Source organism: Triturus cristatus, chromosome 10, assembly GCF_964204655.1.
Source record: "Triturus cristatus chromosome 10, aTriCri1.1, whole genome shotgun sequence".
NCBI lineage: Eukaryota > Metazoa > Chordata > Amphibia > Caudata > Salamandridae > Triturus > Triturus cristatus.
The window spans coordinates 1,144,802,968-1,144,815,297 of NC_140593.1; the positions used below are offsets into that span (position 1 = coordinate 1,144,802,968).

The following is a 12,330-nucleotide window of genomic DNA, read 5'->3' on the forward strand; positions in this document are numbered from 1 at the left end:
GAAGGGGTGAGAAACCAATGAATCTTCAAAAGCACACATAATCCCATGGTAAGATCAGATTTAGCATCCTGCACAACCAGGAAGTAAGATAGAGAGAGCTTTTTATAACCCTCACTGCTGCCATACCTATAAGCCCCAAACCACATCCTTGTCCTTCCATGCGCACTCTCTTTATTTCCAATAATGAGACTCTTCTTCTCACTCTAATTATTAAGGCAGATGTCAGGCCCTGTTCTCATCCTCTGGGTGAGAAGGGGATACTGACAAAACCAGGCAATCAGCAGCTCTCAGGATTTCACGTATGCGCAGTAATCAAACACGTAGACTGTACTTCGCACTTTTCGTTAAACCTGCTGCAAGCAACACGTTCATAGCGAGGCTGAGGGGAGCAGAGAGGCCCTCTTTCCAGCCTCCAGCAGCATGCTGTCAGTGTAGTTCTCACCTTTAAGGTGTACAGGGTTTCCATCAGACTGCCATACTCAGATGGATTCTCCTTCAGAAGGTAGTTGTATTCCTGCCAAGGGTTTTTGGCCGCGCTCTTCCTGTCTGAGGCACTGGCTTCCTGAATACCAGTCAGGCTGCGGGGGCTGTAGGAATCTGAGAGGTACTTTCCAGCAGTGGCCAAAATCCTAAATAAATGCAATGAAAGAAACTGACAGCTGAAATGTATTTAGGAACAGCAGCACACCTTGCACTCTGCAACAAGGAAAAATAAAACCATGCTTCCCTAGATGCTGGGCGTAGAACTTAACTTCAGTGCACACTCCTGCCAGGGCTAGGAACAGCTCATCATCTCATCAGACACTTGCAAGCTTCCTCAGGCCCAAGCAGGCTACCGGCAGGACCCATTCTGTTTTCATCCAATCTCTGGCCATTCTCATTAGAACCTCGTATACTCGCAAAACCTTGTGCACACGTGTTAAAATTAGGATTATCATAACACAATCGTCCATGCCTGCCATGCCAACGAACGACATGTGCCTTAATCGGCGCAAACCTTGCAGAGTTTGGCAGACTCTCTTCGTGACACATTGTTTGAAGTGATCTTGACATGGTTTGCACTCTCACCTGTTTGCAAGCTGCTGCTCAAAGTCCCCACACTGGCGTAGAAGCTCTCCACACGTCGTTATCAATCTGTGACAAGAGAAACAAACATTTTCTAGCATGGTCGGTGCCTGGTTGACAGCCCAATCATTGATCCGATAAGGAGTTTCCAAATAATAACAAAGCCTTCAACATTCTGTTTTTTCACTTTGTTAGCCACAGTCCCGTATGTTTTGAAGGTCACATTTAGTGAAATTCACAACAGTTTGTGTTTGAGAAACGCAGGATCTTTGTTAGTGAGCATTTTGGTGAGAACGAGGTGGCCACAGGTCAGCAATCTAAAGTGCTTCTGTTACAGAAATAACCATTTTACTGCACCTCGAAAGTTGTAATAAAGTTAAAACCAAATACTTTCTTTTCGTGTTATTTCTTCACTTTCCTTTGTGGAAGAATCTTCTCCACACAAAGTATTTTCGTTAAGGCGAAGGCTATACACAAAGGCGGTAGGTTCAGAGAACACTAGCAGATCCTCCAGGAAGCAGAGACACACTAAGAAGGCTAAGGTGGTCCTAAGATCTACAATGGCTTGAGCTCTCTATATTCCTGAGCACCCTTACTCTACTGAAGAAGTATCCCACTCGAATCTGGTCCCTCTAGCGATTTGGGAGAAGACAAGTTTAAGGCAATGCCGTCGATGACCCAATTCAGGAAGGACCGCAAAACCTGACTCTTCAACTGGTCCTCAAGGCACAGATGAATCCGTAGCCCCCCCCCACCCCAGCGCCTTGAAGCCCTCACGAGTGAGTTATAAAATCCTGATTGATTGATTGATTGAAGCCCACTAGGGACTCACTGGTTTCCCTCTAACTGGACAGACTTCATTTCCCTACTCAACACATCCCAGTCACTGTCCTGCTCTTCAAGCCATGTTTTCATACTCTCAAATGATCCTGTCATGCTGCTGGTTTAAATCTGACGGCTGGTGCATAACATACATTGTTGTTTTCTGGTGTTAGTTTGGCTACGGTTATTAAGACCTTCTATGATTTTGATCAACAGTTGCCTCTGTTCTTTTCTGAAGTAAGTTTGGCTACAAAAATCTCCTACTGCAGTGTTCTCGGGTCAGTGAGTTGGTTTGTTTTGAGCTGATGATGTTACATAAGAGTGCACTCTCTCATTACTTTGGGTTGATGGTAGTTCATATAATATTGTGATTTATATTTCTTTGATTTGAAGCTCCTTCGGCTACCAGGGTGATCTTTTACTTCCTTTGGTTGTATGATACCATTTGAGGCCGATAATATCAACCTAAAATTAGATTATATTCAGTGTATTGTTACTATTTTAACCTTCATATCCTCTACCTAACCTGATAACCTATTGTTTTAATCTATTATACTTTTTTTTTTTTTTAATTTTCAAAAACCTTTATTGATAAATGTAAAACGGACAAGTCAATACACCGTGAAGGCACGAAACCATAAGTTGGCCCCACTAATCAGTGGGGGGGGGAGGGGGGGGGGGGGGAGGGGGGGGGGGGATTGCAGTCACCGCTTACACAGCCATTCAGCCGACATCCCGGAGGACCGGCGGCACTTAAGGAGAACCCTCACCTGTGGTGAACCCGTTACTTTTCCTTCTGAAATACAGTGCCTGCACCTGACCCCAGACCACACCGCAGCCCGCCCTATCTTAAGGCAATCCTACCCGTGCCCACCAACTCCTACGAACCTGGTCCAGTCCCTGAGTGTCCGTAGCCATATCCCAACGCCCCCCGCCCCCCCACCCCCCCCGCACGCACGTCGTCTCATCCCTCTCACAGCCACTTGCAACCCTCTCCACAGTCCCTGCATCTAGCAGTGAGCAACCGTTGCGGCCCTCAACATTCAGATCGCCGGCGATCCTGCAATACTCTGCTGCAGTCCACCCGATCACTTATAGGGCGTACCCAGCCCCTCCGGTCAATCCCCAGCCACTCCCTCCACGCAAAGGGACACCTTCAGACTATCACGCCAACGCTTCATCCAGTCGTGCATCCACTGGGTCGCGATCCTGTACTTCCCTCCCTTCCGTCCCACTGTGTGCATTGGGTACATCGCACTGCGTCTCCCCCTGGCTAGTCGATTCAGCAGCCCCAGCGGACAGGTATGTTCTATACAGCCCCCAGAAGTTCTTGGGGCGGCTCTTCGGGGGTAACAATTCGCTGTATATCTCCGCCTGTGTGCTGCAGTATAGCATATCCCTAGCCCATCTTTTCTTTGTGGGAAGCGGCCCCCTCATCCAACAGGCCGCTACAAGGCGTCGAGCCACTAACAACGCCATGTCCGTCAGGCATCTCAGCGCCAGCGGGAGAGGCCTGGAATAGCCCAGCAACGCCAGCGCTGGGTCTGGCTGTATGTCAGTTTCCAGTAGCTGGCTCAGTTCCCGAAACACCCCCGCCCAGAACCGGGCTATACCCGGGCAGTGCCAGGCCGTGTGTATGAAATCCGCCACTGGGAAATGGCATCGCTCGCACTCTGCTGTTGGGCGAAGCCCATACCTGTGCAGCCTCTCAGGGGTGTAATAGACCCGCTGAAGGTACTTAAAATGTATCAGTCTATGCCTACCGTTCAGGGAGACCTTCTTGGTGCTAGAGCAGCAATATTTCCACATCTCGTCCGTTATTTCCATTTGGAGGTCGGCCTGCCATCCGCTCCGAGCCGCTAAACACTGGGGCGCCCGGTGCAGATCCCCAAGTTTCTTGAGGGTCGTCACCAGTTTGGCCGACGCCTCCGTTTTGATAACATAGGTAAGTTCCGGGATGTCCGGGGGTTCTGCCAGTCCCGGCCCCAACAGGGCCGACAGTGCGCTGCGGACCCTGTGGAATTGAAAGCGCTGGAGCAGAGTAGCTCCGGGTCGGGTCGAGGCGAGCTGCTCCCATGTCATAACCACCCCGTCCTGAAACAGGTCCGCCATCTTAACGACCCCCAAAGCGTCCAGCGCCTGCCTCACCCCTTTTTCTCGCAGCGGGGGGAGCCAGACCGCCCATTCCACTCGCATCAGTGGGGAATACAGCAGGTCACGATCCTGCGCCCTCCGCAACGCGTGCCACGCATGGTTCGTGGCCTTAAGAGAATCCAACGTTCCCACCCGGCGGTCCACCGGCTGGAACACGGTCGCCGGGAGTGGGAGCGGAGCAGCGAACAGCCGCTCCATCAACACGTGAGGTATGTCCGAGTTGGCGTGGACCCATGTGTGCAGGTGGGCCGCCTGCGCCACCCTGTAATACCTTTCCAGGTCGGGGGACCCAAGCCCACCCATCTCATAAGGAAGCGTTAGCACCTTCCACTGCACTCGGGGCTGCTTACCGCCCCAGGCTAGCCGCACTAAGGTCTGAGTCAGCTGCGCGAAGAAGGCCCTAGAGAGCACTATAGGGATGTTTTGGAAGAGGAACAAAAATCTCGGCAGGACCACCATTTTCATGATGGCCACTCTGCCCATCAGCGACAGGGGGAGTTTAATCCACACCTCCACGTCATCGACAAGATTGGAATAGGCCACCCCGTAGTTTTCCCGGAGCAGGACCTCTGGATCCTTGTGGAGCCGGATCCCCAGGTATCGAATTGATTCTGTCGTCCACTGTAGAGGGTATTCCATTGGGAACGGCTCCGTGACCGGGGTCAACGGGAACGCCAGTGACTTGGTCCAGTTCACCTTGAGGCCATACAGGGCCCCAAACCGGACCACCTCTCTCAAGACTGAAGTGAGATTCTCCTCCGGGTTGCGGACATATAGCAGAGTATCATCCGCATAGGTGGATATGCAGATCCTATAGGAGGGGAAGTTAATACCCTCGAATTTGTGGTACTCCCTCATTGCGCACACCAGCGGTTCCGCCACCAGTGCGTATAGGAGGGGGGAAAGGGGGCATCCCTGCCGGGTCCCCCTGGAAATCTCAAAGGCTTCCGTGACTCTGTCGCCTATACGCAACCTGGCAGTAGGTCGGAAGTACAGTGCGCCCACCATCTGCAGGAAGGGCTCTCCCAGCCCGAGTTTGCTCAAGACTCTCACCATGAAGGGCCATTCCACGGAGTCGAACGCCTTCTCCATGTGAAGGAAGATAGCTAGGGCCTTACCCCCCGGACGCACGTGTTGCATGGCCCCAAGGACCGTGCAGATGTTGTATGTAAGGTTCCTGGATGGGATGAAACCCGCCTGTTCCGGGGCCACAAGCTCCGGCACCAGCAACGCCAGCCGAGTCGCAAGGACCTTTGCGTACAGCTTGGCATCTACGTTGATCAGGGAGAGCGGCCTGTATGAACCGCGTAGGTTCGAGGGTCTCCCGGGCTTTAGAATGGTGACTAACAGCGCCTCTCGCATCGTGTCGGGCATGCTGCCCTCCTGGCAGATATCATCGAAGAGAGCCATGAGGTGTGGGAGGAGCTTATCCTGAAAGGCCTTGTAAAAGGCCACCGTCAGCCCATCCGAACCCGGGGCAGCGCCCGCCCTCATGCTCCCCAGGGCCTCCAAAATCTCGTCCTTCTCTACAGGCAGCGCCAGAAATTCCCTCTGTGAGTTAGACAAGAACGGCATTTTTATGTAGCTAAGGTAGTCGTCTATTTCCTCTTCCATTTGGGAGGACTGAGATGTATAAAGTCCAGCATAATAGCCCCTGAATTCTTCTACTATCCCGGCCTCGTCTGTAGTCACCTTTCCAGAACCAGTCACAAGTTCATCAATAACCAGAGGCCGCCTGGTGTTGCGGAGTATCCCCGCTAGTAGGGAGCCCGGGCGTTCGCTCTCTCCATAGGTACGAGCCGTGGCATACTTGCCCATATGCTGCACTTCCCTGTCTGCTTCGCTATTGTATTCCGCCACCAGCGTCTGTATCTGAGCCGCCACCTCGGGGTCCATAGACCTCCCATGCCGCTCTTCCAACTGTGCTAGTTGCGTCTCCAATGCCCCCAAGCGCCGCCGGATAGATTTAAGGACACCGGAGTGCTTTGCCATAGCCACGAATAAAAGCCTTAAACGAGTCCCATACAGTTTGAAAGCTCTGAACCGACCCCAGGTTGGCCGCGAAGAAAGTGTCGATCTCGTCAGCTAATTCCCCCCGGAACACCTCGTCCAACAGGGAGTATGGCGGCATCCTCCACGTGAACGGAGGTAGTCGCCTGACCGGGGAGGCTAGCACCACAAGGAGGGGGGAATGGTCCGACAGGGTACGTGGTAGGACCTCGCACCCCCTGACAACCGCCAAAAGCGTCCGGGATGCCAGCCAATAGTCGATCCTGGTATGCACATCGTGGTATGCAGAGTAATGCGTGAATCCCGCCCTCCCAGGGCTCCTGTGCCTCCAGACATCTACCATGTCTAGTCTAGTCAATTCCGTCTGCATACACAAGGCGGCCGCCGCCGGACGGCGGGCCCGCCCCGAGGAGCGGTCCAGGTCTGGGTTGAACGTGAAATTAAGGTCACCGCCCCACACCATGCGGGCGTGCGCGTATTGCCTGCACTGTGCAGCAAGTGCGGCGTAGAACTCTGGGGTATCGTAATTGGGACCATAAACATTGACTACAATGAGGTCATGTCCTTTCCCGGCGCACCGGGTAATCAGGTAGCGCCCGTCCGGGTCCGCGGCCAGCTTCTTTAGCGTCAATTTTGATCGTGGGCTTACCCATGTGATCACCCCTCTGGAGTGCGAGGTAAATCCCGCCGCCCAACTGTTACCCGATAGCCCTTTAGATAACAACAGTTTACTGGTAAGTGGGAGGTGGGACTCCTGTATGAGCGCCAAGTCAATGTGGTGCCTATGTAGGTAGTTCAGCACCTTCCTCAATTTGCGAAAATCATTCAACCCGCTCACATTCCACGTCAGCGCTCTAAGGGTCACCTCGCCGCTGTCATCATTCATCTCGCTAGGCTCAGGCATCAATGCATTCACACTCCGCAGCTACAGCAGGCAGTGACCCGTCGTGGGACTCCCCCCACCAGGAATCGCCAAACAGCAGACCTCGGACATGCAAGAACAAAGCAAGAGACGTATCGCTCCGTGAACCGTGCGTTCCCCAACCCCCAACCCCTGAACAACCCCTTAACTGCTCAACCCCCCTCCCACAGCCGACCGCCCCCAACCTGGCCAGACAGGACCCCATCCCACCCCCCCTCCCCTGATCACAACAAACAAAGAAAACCTTTACCGAACCTGCCCCCAAGGGGCCAACCTGAGCAAAGCAGCACTGGGCCAGAGGCCACCGGGCATCCGCCGCCCTGACCGTTTGGCGGGCCACTGCACAGGCGTGCCCCCGCACCATTACCTCCATACATCAGTACAGCTAGAGCTGGCATCGTCCCTCGTCCAATAGGTCTAGGGGAGACCTCCACCGTCCCCCCGCAGGGGCATAACGCACCATCTAGGGAGACAGGCCAGACTGTCCAGGGGAGCCCCTGCATAAACATCCAGTTCAGTGTCCGGTAGGATCAGAAAACTGACCCTCACAGCGACGGTAAGTGGGCGCCCTAGTGGGAACCCCTCAATGATTTAGCCCCAGAGGGAGGCATCGTCGGCAGTAAGCAAGTGCAGGTTAACCTCCCTCCCCGAGCCCCCCCCCGTCCAATGTTGTAATGTTAGGGTGCCCTCAACAAGTCAGAAAGATCTCACCCAGCATCGGCCGCACCGTCCCCAGGAGCAGTCGCCTCCTCCTCCACCAATACGCCGGCCCAGATGCCAGGCCACTCTCAGGGCAGCGGGCGTCCCCGCGCAGAGTCCGCAGGCTCAGTCCGTGCAACAGCCCGCAGAAGCAGGCCGCCTCCTGTCGTCTAATCCTGCCCATCCAGACCGCTGGCATCAGCGCTATGGTCCGCGTGGTCCCGCGGGCCGCTCCGCTGGCCCCTGGTCCACTCTCTTAGGGTGCGCTGCAGTTCTCTCGGGTCCGTGAAGAAGTGTGAGTGGCCCTGCCTGTTGATCCGAAGCCTCGCCGGGTAGAGCATAGCATAGTCCAAACCCAGATCGCGTAGTTGCTTCTTATAGGGTGCGAACTGCCTCCGTGCCTCTTGGACCTTTGCCGTGAAGTCTGGGTAAATGGAGATGTCCATTCCTTCAAATTGCAGCTTCCCTTTTTCTCTAGCTATCCGGAGGGCAGTGTCTCCGTCTCTATAGTTCAGCAGCTTTGCAATAATGGGTCGCGCAGGGGCGCCGGGCCTTGGACGGGGGCCCAGCGAACGATGGGCCCTCTCGACGACGAACATGGGGGAGAACACGTCCTCACCCAGCAGGGTGTGAAGCAGTTTTTCCACAAAGGGTTCCATCCGCCCCGTGTGCGTCGACTCAGCCACGCCCGTGATGCGGATATTCGACCTCCTAGAACGGGCCTCTAAGTCCACCGACTTGTCCCGGATGACCTGCAGCAGCTTACTGAATTGCTTACGGTCTGAGTCCCACACCGTCTGCGCCTCCTCCACCTGCGCTATTCTTTTCTCGGACTCATCAAGCCGCTCCGCGTTCTTGTCCACCCGCTCCGACATGCGGTCCACGCGATATGAAAGCGCATCAATCTTGGTGCCTATCGCAGCCAGGCTTCCTTGCAGTCCCTTGTCCATGGTCACTAGCATTTCTTTGAGGTCCGCGCACGTAGTGCTCTCCAAGGTAGCTGCGCCGGCCGCCGCCGCCAGAGCCGCGACATCGGGCCCCTTACTCTTGCGGGGGTCAAACGACAGTTTAGGCTGGGTCTTGTCGCCTTTGCCCATGTCGCTTCCAAGGATCCGTGTCCCCGACTCGGCCGGCCGGGAGGGGGGTACCGCCGCACCCCGCCGATGTGCAATCCGCTGGGCTGTCCGGTGTGACCGGGCTGCGGGGGGGCCGGAACCACCGGGTCCAATCCACGCGTCCGGTCCCAGTCCCCCGCTCAGGACCTATTTCGAGTTGGCCCGCGGCGGTACCGCCCAGTGTTCACCCCCGGAGGGCCGCTCCCACCGCCACCGCAGGGCGCTCCACGTCCCTGCACGTCTTATGCCGCAGTCTGGTTCCGGGCCGGCGCCTCGGGGGCAACAACAGGTCACTGCCAACAACTAGGCCTCCAAACGCAGGGCAGGTGGTAGCAGCGCACCCCAGACGATCGGGGCTCCCGAAGCCCACCGCCAGTCCGCAGCCGGAGCGCCCGGGGCCAGCCCTCCAAGTGTCCACCGCCGTTCACTGGCGGAGTGGGCCCAGCTCTGTAGAGGGCGCAGCGCAGGGAGATATGCCAGCCGAGACGCTCCCCCCGAGGATCTGCGCGGACCCGCAGCGGGGACCAAGCGAAGAAGTTGCAGTCTTTGCCGAGGGGGGGGGGGGGGGGGCAGCTCCGTTCACCGTTGTCCGGCTGCAGCCTCCCGAAAGGAGCACCCCTCCCGCGCGTGGCCGCCAGGTGATACACCGCCAGGCAGGGCTCTCCGATGGGCTCCGGAGCACAGGGGGCTCGCTCGCAGCAGATCACCGCCGCCGGTCAGCCGAGGGCGCAACTCAGCTGGGGAGGGGACACCCCCGTGCCACTCAGCCCCCACCTCCTAAGGTCGCACGCACCTCTCGAGCCCCCTCCGGGGGCGTCCGCACCTCGATTCCGCCTGCTCCTCGTCCCGCAGACGCTGTTCTCCGCCGACCAGGTCCGCCCCTTCACAGGCGACCGCACGTCGAGCGACGCTCGCCGGCCAGGTTCACAGTATAGGGTGGGGATGGCGGCCCTGCACGCCAATCGAAGCGCCGTCCACGGTTCCGCCGCCTCTCTGCGCCGCCGAACACCGCCGGAGCTCCCCGCTGTGGCAGTCAGGTGCGAGGGGAGATCTCCTCGTCAGTACGCCCGGCAACTCAGCTGTTTAGGATACTTGAAAGGATCATTGGAGGAATAGTGCAGGGAGCTCCTCACTCACGCGTCCGCCATGATCCCCGGCAAGCTCCGCCCCCCTCTTTAATCTATTATACTTACCTGCACTTACATTGCAATGTAGTGGTTAGGTCAAAGCAGTGAAGGCAATAATATGATTGTGCAATATAATGCATGGATACAGGCCCTAATTACAAGTTGCGGAATCTCACAGGAGCATTAACTACAGGGGGATATCGTCCTGGGCCACTACAAGTATACCGATGTCTCTGGACCATTTATTTCAAGGTTTGGGACACCGGTTCCGGTTTCCCTAGGTGCAGAAGCACACCTAACAAGCCAAAGCAGGGACAGAGACGGGCTGCGGACAGTGCGGCCTAGTCACGCAGCACCACAGAGTGTGTTGTCCGACAACTACCCCCACAACCGGTATCAACCCTGTGATCACCTGTCCTGACCAAACAACCTGCCCCTCCTCCAGCAATGTCCCTCCATATCTTCCACCTACTCCGAATAGGAGGCAAATGTCACCAGATTTGTCCCTAGAATCATAGCAAAGCATGCAAAATGTTTCCTACAAATCCCAGGTCAGTGTGGGTATTCTCCATCCAGGGGACAAAACTCATAATTGCAAAATTTGCTGTGGCGATACCAACCGGAAAAATACTTCCTGGCTCCCCAGTATCCATGCATCAAACTTCAACAGGGTAATGATTATCTCCTGTTGTGACGCAATTCCTCTCTCTTGGAAGCTTACACATTCATCTATATCAAAGGAGTCAGTTCTTACTCCCGGTGCATGCCAACTTAGCTACATATACTTGGCGCATTTCTCATTCTTACCGAAGGAAGCAGCAGGCCCTTCCTTCTTGAAAAGAAAAGAAGACCCATGCTCTGCGTAACTTACTCTTGACACCTCTCCTTTGGGTCGAAGCAACACCAGGCCTTCATCTTCAATCCCGACTATGGGAGGGCAGACAACTTTCTTTTCCTTGCTCCAATGCTTCCCTTGGGGTGATGCACAGAGTTTCCCCTCATACCTTGCTCATATGGCAGCTTATATATGAAAACCGTGCCAATTGCATTTGATTAGCCGCCACCCAGAACTGGTGTGGCAGTTCTGAGGTGGATCCCCACAGAGGAAGTACATCTATATCAAGATACCATCAAGCTCCATGGTAGAAATTATCCTATAATGTTTATAGTGACTCTTAATCCATTGTGATGGCAGGCATAATACTACCAGGCAAAGTGTACTGGAGAGTAGGTCTGCCAGTCTGGGGCTAAAGAGGACAGAACCTGTGCAAGGAGGGGGATGCATAAAACAAATGAACAACACAGTTCATTTAGTTTTGCTGCCGCCAAACTCTGGAATGTACTCCCACTTGAAATCAGACAATGTAGTACTTTGTCCCTGTTCAGGAAAAGGATCAAAACGTGGCTGTTCCCTAGAAACTGATTCTGTTGTCTCTGAGTAATGTTCATCTTAGGCTCGATCTTTCTTACTCCCTGCTGGTCTGTGTTCACGTATCCTCAGCACCAGGGTACCCGTAGGGTGTTTGTCGCGCTCTATAAATATTATATACAATACAATACAATACAGTGAATACGTAAGGGGATCAAGGGATAGTGCAGCCTAAAGTCATGTACTGAGTGTTATGGCAAACCGCCTTCTTGAGTATGTATGTAAATATGTACATATGTATGTAGGCTGAGTGTGTAGAGCAAAATAGAGAACACGATTATAGAGGTAATTTCAATGCAGATTAGTGAATTATTTAAAATGTGGAACCACCAAATAGCAAGAGACTGTGGATTCAAAATCCAGGACAGGACTCCTCTCCCACTGATAGCTTGGCGACACAGATTTGAAGTTGGTTTAAAATCTTAGCACTGGCCATGGAAATAAAAACAAATTATGTCTAGCCAACGCCACAAGAATGTTTGTGAAGTCCACTTTCCAGTTTTTAACCAAGTGTTTCGTGTTGCCTTCTGCCAAGTGCATCGAAGCAGCTGTTTCTCAGGTTTGGACAAGTAGCCAAGAAGTGTGCTCAGAATTCTGAAGCATCTCACATTCATCTATCATGCATGGCATTGACAGCGGCTAAACAAGGATATTGATGAAAATGTCAGATTCAAAGGAATACCATTTTTTGTCCACCCACCGTCCCTGGCAGCCCAGACAAAGATATTAAGATGTCATGACCAACTTTACCTAGCAAAACTGGTATTATCGCTATCCCAAGACACGCCTCAACCACCTTACCTGACAGAGTTTTGAAAGGCACTCCAGTCCTCCTGGAAGAGAGAATCCGCCGGGACACTGTCCAACTTGCACTTTTTCCTAATCGACTGCAGAGTATTGGTGAAGTCAGAAACATACCTACCAAAACAAACACAAATGAGGGCGGCATGAGATTCCGCGATGCAAGCACTTTACTTAGTACATTTG

General features: G+C 54.1%; 1 protein-coding gene across 1 annotated transcript in view; it reads right to left on the reverse strand.

Annotated features, from left to right (window-relative positions):
* Positions 1 to 12,330, reverse strand: part of COG7 (component of oligomeric golgi complex 7) — a 338,508-nt gene that overhangs the window by 91,713 nt on the left and 234,465 nt on the right. Inside the window, exons 11-13 of the mRNA XM_085629498.1 lie at positions 12,145 to 12,261; positions 1,069 to 1,134; positions 443 to 629 (exon numbers count right to left, since the gene is read on the reverse strand). Coding sequence (XP_085485624.1) covers positions 443 to 629; positions 1,069 to 1,134; positions 12,145 to 12,261 — 370 coding nt within the window. The remainder of the gene's footprint in view (positions 1 to 442; positions 630 to 1,068; positions 1,135 to 12,144; positions 12,262 to 12,330) is intronic.